General features: G+C 42.8%; 1 protein-coding gene across 7 annotated transcripts in view; it reads right to left on the reverse strand.

Moving 5' to 3' along the window:
• The window catches only part of AGAP1 (ArfGAP with GTPase domain, ankyrin repeat and PH domain 1), a 326,368-nt gene that overhangs the window by 293,474 nt on the left and 16,034 nt on the right, over positions 1-16,860 (reverse strand). For 2 of the 7 annotated variants that reach the window (XM_053362851.1, XM_053362868.1), the window contains exons 1-2: positions 12,344-13,740; positions 2,377-2,435 (exon numbers count right to left, since the gene is read on the reverse strand). In XM_053362851.1, coding sequence (XP_053218826.1) covers positions 2,377-2,435; positions 12,344-13,235 — 951 coding nt within the window. In that variant the 5' untranslated portion in view covers positions 13,236-13,740. Of the gene's footprint in view, positions 1-2,376; positions 2,436-12,343; positions 13,754-16,860 lie in introns of those variants that run through there. The other 5 variants (XM_053362883.1, XM_053362876.1, XM_053362842.1 and 2 more) reach the window with 4 other exon arrangements.

Consider the following 16,860-nt stretch of genomic DNA (forward strand, 5'->3'; position numbering starts at 1 on the left):
AAAGAAACCAGTAACATCCCCACCCTCTCCCACAACACATTTAAAAGATGTAAGCAGCCAAAGATCTGATTAAAGTTTTTGCCTGGCGCCTAAAGTTATGTCATGAAGGTGCCAGGCGAGCCTCTCTCAGGAGAGCATTCCACAACTGGGGAGCCACTGCAGAAAAGGCCCATTCTGTATCAGCTGAATTTTCTGACCAATCTTCAGAAGAAGCTTCCCTTGAACAGTTCCTGAAAAGCTGACAAAGCAAAAAGAGGAAGAAATCCACCTCAACCTGGTATTTCTCCTTTTAGCCTAGGACCCCTGCTAGCTCCAATTAGCTTCCACCTTCAAGTACCACTTCAGAGTAACTTGTTCACCTCCGTGCCTTCCTAACACCCTTAGTGCATTTGCGGAATTGTGCATTTAAGCATTTCTCTTATTCAACACGATGAAAAAAGTGTAACATTGTAGACTCACTCTTTGAAATACATCTATACTTTTTCTACAGCATCTTATTCCCATTTACCTATTTTTGTAATGCAATATTCTGCACTGAAGAAACTATCATTTTCACTGCATTTGAATGTTAAGTCATGGTTTAGAAGCTCTAGCTTCTGCATTTGTTCATGCTTGGATCCAGAACTGTGGTTAACATTATCCAGCGTTAGCTGAAACAAAACAAAATAAATGAAACAAAATAAAAAAATTCCTTCCATTAGCACCTTAGAGACCAACTAAGTTAGTTATTGGTATGAGCTTTCGTGTGCATGCACACTTCTTCAGGTAACAAGACAGTTTCAAAAACAGTTTGAAGTTGGCTTGTTTTAATTTAGCTATTTAAATTAAACTATTAACTATATAAATTAAACACTGCTGCAAAACGGTGCTTGTGCAAGACAGAATGACTATAGTTTCATTTCCATTAATAGGCTACTAGGTATAATTAACTACAGTTAACGGATGCTGCAATGGTACTTATAATTAGCTCCTTTTTCTATTCTTATACATAATAGCTCAGGGTGTGGCTCAGACATTATAAAAGCAGCTTCCTCAAGCAAGTTACTTCTGGAACACAGAACAAACCCTTCAATTAGTACTAAGATTAACTGAAGCAATCAAAACCCAACTGCAGTTGAGCCACTAAAAAGAGTAACAATGCAGTTATCTTCAGTATGTGTACACAAAAACAGATGGCAAAAATAACCATATTATAATTAAAATTTAAAAACAAATAATACCAAAGTAGAAACAATAATTAGAGAAATAAGCAGGCTGTTTGGAGACAATATGCTTTACCTTGTTCTGCCCCCTCAGGCCACACATAAGGAATAAGAAACTTATAGTACTTCAACCTGAAAGGAGCCTCGACTCATCCCAACTAACATATACCTTGGTTTTCGAACAGCTTAGTTCTCGAACATTTTGGCTCTTGAACGCCGTAAACCCAAACGAGAAATACCAGGTTGAGGTGGATTTTGGAAGCCGAACATCCGGTGGGGTTTCCACGGCTTCCAATTGGCTGCAGGAGCTTCCTTGAAGCCAATCAGAAGCCGTACTTTGGTTTCCGAACATTTTGGAAGTCGAACAGACTTCCGGAACAGATTCCGTTCGACTTCCAAGGTACGACTGTATATTACACTAAATAGAATACTTCAGAAAATAAGAAAAACATTCTTATTCAACCATGTTTTAATGCTGCGCTAAACCATGGCTTAGCACTACATGCATGAACTAGAATAAGCCAGAGCAAAGCTTCAGGCTTGTGAATTTCCACCTCCCCTCTCCTGCACATTAGAGAGGACAACTTTGCCAGTATTTAGTTTCACATTTATTGTTTACTTTGCTTTATGACCAGAATGGGTTTCTCAATCATTCTCATTTTAAAAAGGCCAGCTTCATAACCAATGATTTTAAATAAAATTGACCATAGTTTGTAATAACCCACAACCTCCAGCTTTTGCAACACAAAAAACCAATTATTATTTTAAAGAGAAAGCAAAGACCAGCAAGATCTTTCACCTGGCCACAAGGAAGAGAAAAGGCCACAAGTCTGAGGCTTTGCTCAAGCCTCTTCCAGCTTTCTGACAAGAGTGCTACACCATCTTCAAAAGGGGGGGGGGGGATAAGACCCAAGAAACAACAGGCTGGTGAGCTTGACACTGATACCAGGAAAGGTCCTAGTATCAGTGCCAAGTAGTCAACCCAAACATAAACATATTTTTTCTCCTGAGTTACATTTGAAAGCTTTAGAACCTGGCATGGTACAGAGCCATTCAGAGGAGGAGTTCAACTAAATGAGTGAAAGAAACAAATCTTTCATCTGCAGTGTCAACATGAATTAAACCAAATAACTTAAGAAAGAAACTGAAAGTAGTGTACTGAAATGTTACTTACCACTTTGAGTTCTGGCACAGATCGACTTAGTGTCCACTCCTGGCTATTTACAAAGGCATCTGTAAAATTGAACATTTTTTAATAAAGCATTTTAACCATACATCAGCACTAAATAATTGTTACAGGTGACTTAACTTATTTTCATGTTATTATCTATTGCCTGGGCCCAAAGTGAGAGCAGAGCTCTGCTGCATAATAGGGATTTCCCACCCACCCACCCACCCACCCCCATCCCCACTGGAGCCTCCTGCACCTGTCAAAACTGTTTTTGAGATTTGGGGGACTTTCCCTGAAAAGATGAGGCATGAGTGGCCTGCAGCAGAAAGGGGGAGTCAGCAGAATTGGATGGGCAAATTGTACAAGAAAAAAAGGCACTTCTACCCATGCAAATAATCTTTGGTTCCCATCAAGTTATATTTTAATAAGAAAACCCTTCTATTTCATAGCTCTGCTCAGTGACAGCTCATTTCTGAAAAACAGATGGCTCTGCGATACATGTCATTTTCTGTGCTAAGCACACTTAACTGTAAGATTATGGGGATAGTCATGTATACTTTGCCCATTAATTTAGAATCTTAACAGCTTAAGTTTATGCACCTAAGGCTTTGCCATTTATTAATACTATGCAGGCAAAATATAGTAATGTGCATAACTGCAGCTAAAGCAATTCCTTTCACTTTCGGTAAAGATATGCCAAGTTGACATGAATGAGGAGAGTAGACAGCAGCACTACATGGTAGTAACTGCCGTATCCAGCCTGTAATCAGCAGGAGTGACTAGTGTACCCTCCTAATTTTATTAGCCTACTTATCCCCAAGGCCAATAATGAACATATACATGCTTAGAACTGGATGTGACATTAACCATACAGTGGCAAAGTCAATACACTTTCACAAAGAGATGCATCAAGTTGTAACTAATACAAATCCTCAAGCTTATTCTACCTAGACATCCTTATTCTATTTTTTGCAGTTCTTCTGGAATAGCAACAGAAGTCCAAAATATGTCTGGTGTTTAATCCTAAGTACTACTCTCCGTTGCCATTTTGCACCTATTACTTATACCAGAATGAATCATAGGTATATCTACTCTGAGGTACCTCATACAGGAACATGTTTCCTTATTTTAAAATAAGGAAGGAAATGCCAAAATTAGAAACCACTTAATGGCCAGCATGGCACAGTAGCATTATTTGCCCTGTTGTTGTTGTTTAGTTGTTTAGTCGTGTCGGACTCTTCGTGACCCCATGGACCAGAGCACGCCAGGCACTCCTGTCTTCCACTGCCTCCCGTAGTTTAGTCAAACTCATGCCCTAACATGCATTAAATAGATATAGGTCTCTAGACACATAAACTATTCCTTTCATGTTAACACCCAATTTTTTAAAAAAATGAAATCATGGTTTTTAAGACACATTTGCTTCCTTAAAATAGTAAGTGCATGGCTATTCAATTAATTAGAAATGTCTGTCTTGTTTTCACATTTCCATATTTCACATATACATTAAGAATGTACACTTCTGTTTCAAAACTTTTTTCTGCTTTTTAAAAACAATTCTATGTGCAGCTATTTTGCCACCCAATGGGGACAGCATCTGTTCCATTTTGGTTTTTTTGTGTGGTTTTATTGTAAAGTAAAGGCATGTGGTTAGGAAGATTTGGGTTGAAAAGTATTACCAAGTACAGTGGTACCTTGGTTTAAGAACAGCCCTGTTTATGAACTATTTGGTATATGAAATCCGCAAAACCAGTAGTAGTATTCCGGTTAGCGAACTTTACCTCGGTCTACGAACAGAATCTGAATGGTGGAAGGGCACCAGCGGCGGGAGGCCTCATTAGGGAAAGCGTGCCTCGGTTTAAGAACGGACCTCTGGAACGAATTAAGTTCGTAAACCGAGGTACCACTGTATATAACTACTACTACCAGCACTACCACTAGCACTACTATTTCCTGCCCCACCTCCCAAAGGAGCCCAAAGACCCATGTTCAAGTTTTTGGGCAGCCCAAAGTCAAAGCGTCAAGAACAAGGTTGAATTATGCAAAAAGATCTATATGTTGAAGCATAGATCTTCAACAGAAAAGTGTCTTAAGTGCTTTACGTTAAGGTTTTTAAGATATACATATCCTGAGATACCCTTCAAGACTCCCGACATCCATTCAAGAAGCACAGAAGATTACCGAGAGAAGTTAAGAAGTCTGAGCATCAGTTGCCTTGACCTTCTAGACACTGGCTTCTGGAACACACATTTAATGAACTGATTAACCTTGCCTGGGCTTGGAAACCTTAGCAATCTGCCTCCCTACCAGTGATGTGAGCTGGAAAATCTATAGTCATACCTCGGAAGTCAAACAGAATCTGTTCTGAAAGTCCATTTGACTTCCAAAGTGTAGCTTCCAATTGGCTGCAGCTTCCTGCAGCTAATCGGAAGCTGCATTGGACGTTCAACTTACAAAAGAATGTTCGAAAACTGGAATACTCCCGGTTTTCAATTGTTTGGGAGCCAAAACGTTCAACTCCCATGGTGTTGAGCTGAGGTACAACTGTATTACCAAAAGGGGATAGTTTGGTAAAATTAATATAAAAAATGAATACAACAGTCAATTGCAACTGTGAATCTTTCAAACTTAACTTTTTCAAATTACTCTCCCCTAAGAACTTTGCATGTGTATAAATGCATCCATGCTTAAATTAAAGTTAATAAGCCTTAAATTAATAATAATAAAATAATAATAATAATAATAATAATAATAATAATTATTATTATTATTTTTATTTATATCCCTCCCTTGTTAGCCGGGCTCAGAGCGGCTAACAACAGTAAAATGATACAACATTCTAAAATCATTTCATTATAAAATCAATTCAAATCAGATTAATGGCAACCATTGGGCTAGAGTTCTGTGAGGATTGCCAAAGGAGTGGGGTCAGGCTGTGCCCTGGCCAAAGGCCTGGTGGAACAGCTCTGTCTTGCAGGCCCTGCGGAAAGATGTCAAGTCTCGCAGGGCCCTAGTCTCTTGTGACAGAGCATTCCACCAGATAGTGGTGTGTGTTTTAATTTACACAATGCATGTTATAGCCCTTAGATGTTTTCTGTCTCAGATCATCTTGTAAATGGTGGCCAAAATACCTAAGTTGTAAATGCTAACAAAATATTTTTGTGCCATCACTTCAATTACTAAGGACACCATCTGGCATACAGTTGAATTATTGCAAGCATTAATCTCTCCCCTATTTAATTCAGACCATGACCTTAATACTAGTTTAGTTCTTAATCATCTGGCTATTTCAGTACATCTGGCATCTTCTTTGCCTCTGACCTGGAACCTTCTAATATTTTTAACCCACTTCCATCAACACATGACAATATTTAACATAAAAGCGTGCGCTGAAGAGAGAAAAATGTTATATGTGGCTTTAAATAGAAAACTCCTGATAAGAGAGTATAGAAACAAACAAATAGGATTCTAGTAGTGGCATATATGGCTGCTAACTACAAAATACAATGATGCAATTGCTTCCAGACAGCTATTATCTGAAAAAATAAGGAAGAAGTAAATAGTCCTCAGATCACAGCATCATGGAATCTAGTAAGAGTGATGATTCTGAAGTGATCCACATCTCATCTGCATATTATTCTTGGCTCCTCTCCCCATCTTTACAAGTGCAGGCAGTTTGTTCCTAGCTCTGCAGAAGTCAGGGAAGTGCATTCACTGACCCCCTGCTGTACTTGAAGAAAGTAGCATCTGGCAGGCCTGCATTGCTCTCCTGTCTTCCCAATGTCGCATGTCACTGCCACTTACCTAGAGATGGGAAGGCTCAGGGCGGGGAACAGACAATTTAAGGGAGGAAATGGTTTTTCCTTCTTTCCCTGTTTTACCCCCTCCAAGTCTTTTTTGCATTTCCCCCCCAAAAATTGAAATCACTATTTCTTGCAGGCATCTCCACCAAACCGTTTGTGGCAAAGGTCCCCATCTAGCGGGTAGCATCTGACTATAACCAGGGAGTCTGAATCCTCATTTAGTTGTGAAACCCATTAAGTGACTGTGGGTCAGTCACATACTCAGTCTAACCTACCTCAGAGAATATTTTGCTCAGGACAGCATATTTATTTTTTACATGGTTTTTATTATGTTGTAAACCATTTTGGTGGGCTTTTATGAGTAACAGTATATAAATTGCTCGGTCCCTGCTTCTGCCCACCTAGCAGTTCGAAAGCATATCAAAATGCAAGTAGATAAATAGGAACCGCTCCGGCGGGAAGGTAAACGGCATTTCCATGCGCTGCTCTGGTTCGCCAGAAGCGGCTTAGTCATGCTGGCCACATGACCCGGAAGCTGTCTGCAGACAAATGCCAGCTCCCTCGGCCTATAGAGCAAGATGACCTAATGATCAGGGGTACCTTTACCTTTTAGTAGTAGTAGTAGTACACTCACAATCAGTACCATTTGCAAAGAACTCTCAAGTAAGGATTTATGTATACTTATTTAACAAATGCGTATGCCAACTTTCAGAGTCAAGCTCTCCCAAGATAGCTTACAAAAAGTAAATACACCAAAACAATCCACTTTCAAATATTTCCATTTTAATTGCATCATGACCTAGAAGTTCTAATTTTGATACAATCCTTTATTCTATAGCATCCATGTCTTGAATGTAATTTACATCAGGGGAGAATTAAGTGTTAACTGCCTCCTGAATGCCTTCTCTTGCATTTAACTTTGGTATGTTCCAGCAACAACCTTGATTAAAAAACACTACTTCTGCAAAATCTGGTAGAATTAAACTAGACAGTTTCTTAAAAGCTTCATAATGGATCCAAATACTGTATTAATATGTCCAACTGATACATACCTTAAAACCACCACAAAAGCATGCAAAAGGAGCATTGTTCATGAAATGAAGTAATTTTAACTCTGATCTTTGAAGCTACAGTGGTACCTTGAGTTAAGAACTTAATTCATTCCAGAGGTCTGTTCTTAACCTGATGCACCACTTTAACTAATGGGGCCTCCCGCTATGCCGCCGGAGCACGATTTCTGTTCTCATCCTGAAGCAAAGTTCTTAACCCGAGGTACTATTTCTGGGTTAGCGGAGTCTGTAACCTGAAGCGTATGTAATCTGAAGCGTATGTAACCCGAGGTACCACTATATACACATTACAAGTTCTACATCATGGTCTAACAGTGAAAGGCATATATATATATATATATATATATATATATATATAGTCCAGTAGCACCTTAGAGACCAACTAAGTTTGTTCTTGGTATGAGCTTTCATGTGCATGCACACTTCTTCAGATACAAGGCAACCGTTTTAAGCAACTACAACATGTTATTAACAGGAACATTTAATGCAGTATGATATGGAGATAAAAGGTATTAATGTATTTAAGTCTAGCTGGAACTGCATTAGGCTGATGTCCCTTTGGACTTCACAGTGCAAGCTCTTGAACTCCCAAGTGGAGAGGGCACTGACACTCCTAATAGTTCCTTCTCACAATATCGCCGTTATCAAGGTGGTTAAAGAATGAGGCTCAAAAAGGAGAATTATTTAACATGAAATAGAATCCTCTCTTTAAGAATGAGTGTTGTGTTAGATTTCATATCCAATATGAAATTGCAGAGTGAATGAGGGGGTATAGTTTTTCAAAATGCTACCAGAGTTAAAGGATTTGATCTGCTAAGTAGAATTGCCTAATTACTTCTCAGCAGAGTGACAGATGTGTAATTAGTATTCAAGATTATCCACTCATTCCCCATCAACTGTGAATGTGACAGTTGGTTATGGCAATGCTTTGAGTAAAATGTACTCAATAAATACATTAAGCAGAGGATAAATAAAGTTGCGATGTGAAAGGTTGAAAAGATACAAATGTTTACTCAAGGCAGACTAAAAAGCAACACGAACTGTTGACAAGGGAGAAGAAGTTTGGTCTTCCTGACCAATCTAAAAACCAAGGAGTAAACAACAGGAGGTATGGCCATGGTTTACAGGAATTCTCTCTCTTTTGTTTTGTTCCATTCCATCAGTCATTTCTTTCTGTTCTGAGAGATCTGCATTGGCTCCCAGTACGTTTCCGAGCACAATTCAAAGTGTTGGTGCTGACCTTTAAAGCCCTAAACGGCCTCGGTCCTGTATACCTGAAGGAGCGTCTCCACCCCCATCGTTCAGCCCGGACACTGAGATCCAGCGCCGAGGGCCTTCTGGCGGTTCCCTCATTGCAAGAAGTGAGGCTACAGGGAACCAGACAGAGGGCCTTCTCGGTAGTGGCGCCCGCCCTGTGGAACGCCCTCCCATCAGATGTCAAAGAGATAAATAATTACCTGACATTCAGAAGACATCTTAAGGCAGCCCTGTTCAGGGAAGTTTTTAATATGTAACGCTGTACTGTTTTTAACACTGATTGGGAGCCGCCCAGAGTGGCTGGGGAAACTCAGCCAGATGGGCGGGGTATAAATAATAAATAATTATTATTATTATTATTATTATTATTATTATTATTATTATGAAAAATGGCAAACAGAAGCTAGTCCTAGTATAACGTAGATGGCAAAGATCAAGAAGTATTGCTTCTAAAGCAGGGTGGGGACCTTTTGGCTCCATGAGTTAGTATCTTAGCAGGACCTAGCCTTACAGACCAAACTGCAGGAGGTAATGATGCCCACAAACCTGGATGGTTTAAGAGAATTGGACAAATTCATGGAGGAGAAAACCAACAATGACTACTAGCCAAGATAGTTATGTTCTGCCTCCATGGTTAGAGAGAGTTACACTTCTGAATACCAATTGCTGGAAGCCACAGTAAAGGGAGAGGGCTCTTGTGCTCAGGTCCTGCTTGCTAGCTTCTCCTATGCATCTGGCTGGCCACTGTGAGAACAAGATGTGACAGATGGGCCACTGACCTGATCCAGGAGGCTCTTCTTATATTCTTAGCCCTCCCCACCTGTCAATCCACCTGTCATCACAATAACATCAGGTGATTGCACACTTCAAAGTCCCAAAGAAGCAACTGGTCACTGAACAACTCCAGGCAAATCTGGAGGATGTGGACCATTTGAATTACTTCCAATCAGGATTCAGGCTTCATCATGAGACTGAAACCTCCTTGATCACACTGGTTGATGATCTGGTGGGCTAGGAACAGAGGTGAAAGCTGTTTCCTAGTTCTGCTGGATCTCTCAGTGGCTTCTGATAACATCAATCATGGTATCGTTCTGGACCATCTAGGAGGGTTGTGAGTTCAGAGAACTGTTATACAGTGGTTCTGCTCCTTCCTCCTGGGCCATGGCCAAAAAGTGGTGTTGGGGGTGAGTGTTAAGACCCCTCGGCACTCACTTATGGGGTGCCTCAGGTCTCCATCCTCTCCCCCATGCTTTGCATCATCTATATCACCAGGGGTTTGGACTGGGTGTTCACCATTATGCAGATGATATCCAGTTCTATCTCTTGTTTAAATTGGAACCAGGGAAGGCAGTGAACATCCTTTGCGTCTGGAGGCTCCTCCACGTCTTCAGTGGGGTGGCAGTTATAATAATTATAATTAAAATAATAATTATTTTATTGTTTATACCCCACTCATCTGGCTGGGCTTCCCCAGACACTCTGGGTGTCTTCCAGCAAAATAAAAATAAAATAAAATGTCAGACATGAAAATGGGTTGAGGTTGAATCCTGACAAGTACAGTTTCTGGGGGACAGGCAGGTTGTGTGGGGGGGGGCTCCCTAGTCCTCAACCAGGTAACTAAAGAAGCAGGTGTGCAGCCATGGGATCATTTTGAACTCTCTGGTGTCCATGGAAGTGCTGGATATTTTTGTGTCCGGGGCAACTGTCAACCAGCTCCATCTGGTACGACGGCTGAGAACTGGATGCACTCTGTCTGGTAGTGGTGCCCACCCTGTGAAATGCCCTTCCATCAGATGCTAAACAGATAAGCAACTATATGACCTTTAGAAAACATCTGAAGGCAGCCCTGTACAGTTTCTGATCTTGAGGTTTTATTGTGCTTTTAAAATTTTGTTGGGAGCTGCCCATAATGGTTGGAGCAACCCAGTCAGCTGGGTGGCATGTAAATAATAACATTATTATTGTTATGATTCAGGATGCCTTCCCTTCCAAACTGCAATCACAAGTGCACTTTAAGACTGCTGATTGTACACCAGCATCCTCTAGCAGGCCACAGCTTTGGGAAACCTACCTTTTGGACCAAATTAGAACTCCACTCCTCTCTAGAGTCTTCCCACATGGCCTATGTGACAGTCAATCAAACATCCCTTGACAAAGCTACTCAATAGCCCATATTCAAATTTGCAGAATGTGATTTCAGTTAAACATGTCTTCTTTGCCTCCTTTACCTCCCCAGTGAAAATGCAAGGCTCTCTCTTAACTGTGATGTCAATAATTAAAAGGACCACTTCCCATGTGCTGGCTCGGTTCATCCCTTGTCCCACTGCAAGCCAGCTGCACTCCAAGAAGAAAACCATTTGGGGGGTACACAGGGGGTCACATATAAAGGAAAGTTCCATTGCATAAGTGGCAGTCCTTGCGCACATAGTACCACTTTGTTGGATACAACCCCTTGAATAGGAGAGACTCAAGTCTCTCCTATCCAAGTTCTAATTCTTCTACTCCACCATTTATTGGGAAAGTCACTTTTTAATCTACTTGGCATAATTAGTGAAATGAAATGCCACTGTCCATTTCTTGAAGGGAAAGCATGATGCACATTACATAAATAAAAGCAATGAATGAAATAATCATACTGGAGTAAATTTAAGTTCTAACGCAGGGAATAATTAATAACATGTTAATAATTTCCCACTGAGTTGCTGCTTTCACATCCCCCAACCCTGCTCCCATTTAAAAGAGATGTTTAATTCCATAGCCCTTTCCCCTGTTTTCATTATATTTACTGACAGAGCTACTCCCTTTATTATATTTCATCTAAAAAACAGAGCCTAGCTCATTCCAATCTGGAGACTCTAAAGTGCAAATCTATACTCCTTTTCCAGGAAATAAGCCACACTGATGGAACACAGTGGAACTTATAACACAGGCCTATGTCTGTTTATCTAGATGTAAATGTAACATCAATACTGTATCACATGTACTACATACAGTGCCTCCAGTTTTTTCTTCCTATGTCTTGGGCTATGCACCTGCACTGCAATAGGTCACTACTCTCAACAAAGATTGCCACCTTCATCTTTGCCAGCTTAAATATTTGATGAGCAAAAGGTGCTTTGCTGTAGCTTCTAGCGTAATGGGATGCAGAAGAGGGTACCAACCAGTGTTCTCTGCATACTTCACAAACATTCACTGAGCCATTCAGAAGAACTCAGCAGTTTTATGAATGTCACTAATTTAGCATATCACCTGCAACCAGTTCCATTTTGTCCTAATATTGCATTGCGTTACTAGGAGCCTATTTGCCTTTGAGAACAAGTGTTCATCCCAATACAATTTATACAAAGTCTAAAATAGGCTTTTAAAGCACCTTGCACTGTTTGCGCATACACACTTAGCATTCCTCACACTGGCATAAAATGTAACATTATTCCAACAAGTTAAAAGAACCTACAGTGCCCTTTAGGAGTGTCCTACTGAACTACCACCACCATCAACAACAACAGCAACAACAACAAGGAGAGCAGGATTCTACCAAAAAATGTGTGAGGGTGGGGGAGAGAAAAGAAAAGCAACACTTGACAAAGACAAAGGGTGTGCATGCTGCTGTGAGGATTCACTGACCTAGTAACCTATATAAAGAAACCAAGAGGCTCTTCTCCTGCTCTCCAATAGAAAGACCCAACACTGAGGAGCCAAGCTCAACGACTAGTGCAGATTTATGGAACGGTGCAGGAATACCCAGGCGAGAAAGGGCATCCCTCTCGGGTCGGCCAAAGCCAAGGCGCGCATTTCGGGCGAGTGCTGCCCGCCCCCTTCCCCGCCCAACCCCGGAGGCACCTCTGCTCAGGGGCTCCGCGAGGCTCTCGGTGCTGGACCGCGCGCGGGCGGCGGCGCTTCTCTGGAGGCTGCTGCTGCTCCCCGCCCGGGCCCGGGGAGACCTGCCCAGGGGGCTCCCGAAGGGCGAAAAGACCCCGCTGAAGAAGCGCAGCAGGCGGCGCTCGGGCGAAGAGCTCCCGGCCGAACTCTCCCAGGCCCCCAGCCGCTCCGAAAGCACCTGCAGCTCGCCGGCCGGGCTCTTCGGGCCCCCGCCCGCCTCGGGCCCCGTCCGCGGGGGGCGCCTGCCGGCGCTCAGCGACCTTCCCGCGCCGCCGGCCGGCAGAGAGAGGCAGCCGGAGCTGCTGTGGCGCTTGGTCCGCGCCAAGGCGCGCAGCCGCAGCGCCTCCCCGCCGCTCCAGTGCCGGAAACTGCAGCTCCGGCGCAGCGGAGCCGCCGCCGCCGCCGGCCGCGCGGGGACCAGGCCGCCGGACGCCGCTTCCTCGGCGGGCGAGTGTTTGGGGAGCCCCGCGGGGCCGGCCTCCTCCTGCTGCTGCTGCGAGCCCCGCAGGGGACCCCCCTCGGGCGCCGAGTCCTTCTTCCCGCGCGCCTCTGCCGGCGGCCACCTGAAGCCCAGCCCGGCTCGCCTGGTCACCTTCAGGCGGCCCAGCTCCAGCTGCCCGGTGCTGAGGGCCCGCGAGCTGCGGAAAGCGTGCCCGGCGGCAGCCCCGGCGCTCTCGTGCTGCTGCTGCTCCGGGAGGAAGCCATCGCGGGGCAGGGCGGCCGAGCCGAGAGGCTCCTTCTTCACTAGGGTGACCGAGATGCGGTAGACCGTTTTCCGCTGGGGGGTCCCCCGCTCCGCGGCGCCCGGGGAGGAAGGGGCGGAGGCCGGGTCGCTGCTGTCCAGGAGGTACATCTCCGGTCCCGCCGCGGGGGACTAGCCGAGGCCAGGTCCTTTGTCCCTGCCTCTCCTCCGGCGGCGATCTCCTCCGCCTGCAGTCACTTCGGGAGGCACGGCAGCTCCGGCTGCCCTTCCCTCCTCCGGCTCGGCTGCCTGGGGAGGCAACGGCATCGCTCCATGTCGACAGCGCCTGCCTATGAAACGGCCGCCCCACGGAGCCTCCCTTTCTCTCCTGCCTCCCGGCCACGCGCGCCCACCATCACCACCCCAAATCCAAGCCGGGAGGGAGCAGAGCGAGCTTTCCTCCCGCAGATCTCTGGAAGCAGCGCCGGAGAGGATTAGCGAGGGGAGGAGCAGCAGCCGCCCTCCTCGGTTTTATTGTTTACAGAAGATTGCCCGTTCGCATATCGTGCCCTTTTTGCAGAGCAAATCCGATTATATCTCGTCCGCTTGATATACTAAATGAAGCGCCGGCCCTGTATTATCCTTGCAATCTACTGTCGCCCAAAAGGGAGAACGATGCTGGAAATAATAATAATAATAATAATAATAATAATAATAATAATAATAATAATAATAATTCCCCGTTGCCACCAATCGCTGGATGCCTCAGCGTAATCCGACTCCTAGACAAACACGTTCCTCGGCTGCAATCAGCATACTGTACTACAGTCTCCCAGTATCAGAAAGCAGCAGATATCCTAAAGAGCTTGGTCTCAAGAAACGGGGAGAAAAGGCAAATTCCGGAGTGGAACACAGCTTCTCTGCGGAATGAGTTAGCTTGCAAATACCGGAACATAAAGTAGCCCAAGAGACTGAGGGCAGGAATTACTTACTGTAAGAGCAGGAATTACAAAGTTCATACCTAGAACAAACCTAGCTGGTCTCTAAGGTGCTACTAGACTTCATTTTTTTAATTATTTTGTAAGGGCAGGGTTTGTTTTGTCAGTTCCATACCAGTCAAACAAAACCAGGTTTTGTGAAACCAAAAAGCTAGCAATCTGCTTTTAATCTTAATAATACAGCTACTGAACTACCACAGCAAATAAAACTCCAATTTCTTCAGAATGTTAAGTCTGAAACTAGCTTAAATAAAAGTGTTACATAAAACAATCCTAAATATATTTACTCACAAATTCTGAATTTAGTAGTACTTATTCCCTAGTTAAGTGTGCTCAGGTCTGAAGCCTTTGATTGCTGCTGATTGCTGCTGAATTTGATTGCTCCTTTACTAACAAAATAAAAAAAATCCTTCCAGTAGCACCTTAATTTTGTTTCGACTACAGCAGACCAACACAGGTACCTACCTGTAACAAGATCCTTTACTAACAGTCTTGCAGGAAAGGGGTACCAGTTTCTGGATGGCCCTGATCATAGGCGTAGCCAAGGGGGAGCAGGGAAAGGCAGCTCCCCCCATCAATGAAAATAAATAAAAATACATAGCAAACTGAGGTTCTGCCCCCCCCAAAGGCCTTCCCCCAACAAAAACCCTGGCTACGCCCATCGCCCTGATAATTTACAGTCCCAACTCAGTGCACAGATTGCACTGTTTGTTCTATCTTGTTCATCTGAAATATTGTGTTAAGAGTCACAAAGAAAGATAGTTTTTCAATGTTTTAAAAAAAGTATTAATAGAAATACAGTGGTACCTCGGGTTACATATGCTTCAGGTTACAGACGCTTCAGCTTACAGACTCCGCTAACCCAGAAATAGTACCTCGGGTTAAGAACTTTGCTTCAGGATGAGAACAGAAATCGTGCTCCGGCGGTGCAGGGGCAGCGGGAGGCCCCATTAGCTAAAGTGGTGCTTCAGGTTAAGAACAGTTTCAGGTTAAGAACAGACCTCCAGAACGAATTAAGTTCTTAACCCGAGGTACCACAGTATCCACGAGGAACTTTAGGAGGATGTCAATTTTAATTAACCACTTTATGCTTTTTTAAAAAGCCACATTTTCTCTCAGTATCTCAAACATCAGCCTCCCAAAAAAACTTGGTTGGTCTCTAAGGTGCTACTGTGTGTGTGTGTGTGTGTGTGTGTGTGTGTGTAATATTTCATCAGCCTCCCAATTTCGCAAGGGAAGCAGAACCATCACAGTAATAGATATATATTGGGGGGTCCTCAAAAAACTTGATTTTGTGCACACCTGCCTTTTTCAGGTGTTATTAACATTACTTGACTAATTTGAGCCATACACTTGCATATTTAAGCAAGAAATATAAGGCCTATTTATCTACTCCAGCATTTTATTACCAAAGCAGGACATGATCCTCTTCCACTCCTGTTCCTCAGCAACTAGTAATACGGTCCCTGGTATTGGAAGTAATACAAGTTTTGGTTTTTTGTCTTTGGACCCAACAATGATAGTTTGAGGCAATGTAATTTTTCATCAGCTTTTGGTTATTCAATCAGCAGCATTAAGACTTTCAAGTAAAAATGCAGTGTTCAAAGATTTCAGTCTCTTCAGAGGTATGATTCTCTTTCTCTATATGCACACACCCCTTTCAAGAGTTACATACACTAGTGTTTAGAGAGCCAATCAGGTGTCATCTGGTTTTGGCAATGATAGCTCATAAACCCACCTTTTTTGGAGTAATACCATAAAATTATATATCAATGGAAAGATAATTTAATAAAGAATGTAATGCAATAACTTTTATGAAGGATTTTTTATTACAACAGCATTCATAAGGAAGAAACTTGGAACACAAAGAAAAAAATGAGATATACAAAAATTCTCACCATGTCAGTTAATACATAGTTGGGTAACCTTTAGCCTTCCCATGGAGTGAAACCAAGTTTTTTAGTTCTGCAGCTGTAATAATGTGAAACTAAGATTGAATTATTGCCTCTATTAATTGGGTTTTATTGCTAGGTTGCTTCTAACTAACAAGCTTCTTTAGTCGGCTCCATTTTGACTGGGTTAATGTCTGGGCTATGTATTTTTGGGCATTTATATTCCAATTGACACAATTTCTGCCCACACCTTTTGCTGTCATACAACCCCAGATCATAACACTAACTGGATGTTTCATGGTAGGTGCAAGGCAAGTAGAATGTAAATCTTCTCTGATACTCCTCCTCAGGTACTACATGCCATCACTACCAAGCAAGGAGATTTGGGTCTCATCACTCCAAATAACACTGTCCCATTGTTCACTGTCCAGTTAACATGGGTTTTAGCCCAGTTTAATCTTTTCAACCTTTCTTTGAGAGATAACAATGGCTTTTTCCTTGGAATTTTAGCATTTAGACCTTATTCCTACAGTCTGAGCCGAACAGTCCTTGCACTCAACTTCACTTTACATTGTGCCATGTCGTCTTGTATACATCCAGATGATTTTCTTCTGTCATGTAGGCACAGTTTCTCAATTCTTCTATTGTCACTTGCTGTTGTGCACCTTTCCTGCCTTTACCAGTCTGATTTTGTAGTGACTGAGTCTCCTTATACCTCTTCAAAAATTTAGAAATGCCACCTTTCGTTAAGTTTCCACTGATTTTTCTTCTAATTTCTTCATAACTGTAGCCTTGTTCACTTAATATTACTATTTTACATCACTTTCTGGGTGAGCAGTCAACTCTTTGCACCATTTCTTTATTTTTATTACGTTTTACAAGCTCACTAAATGAAAGAACAAAAAA

The sequence above is a fragment of the Podarcis raffonei genome, chromosome 1 (assembly GCF_027172205.1).
Source record: "Podarcis raffonei isolate rPodRaf1 chromosome 1, rPodRaf1.pri, whole genome shotgun sequence".
Classification (NCBI taxonomy): domain Eukaryota; kingdom Metazoa; phylum Chordata; class Lepidosauria; order Squamata; family Lacertidae; genus Podarcis; species Podarcis raffonei.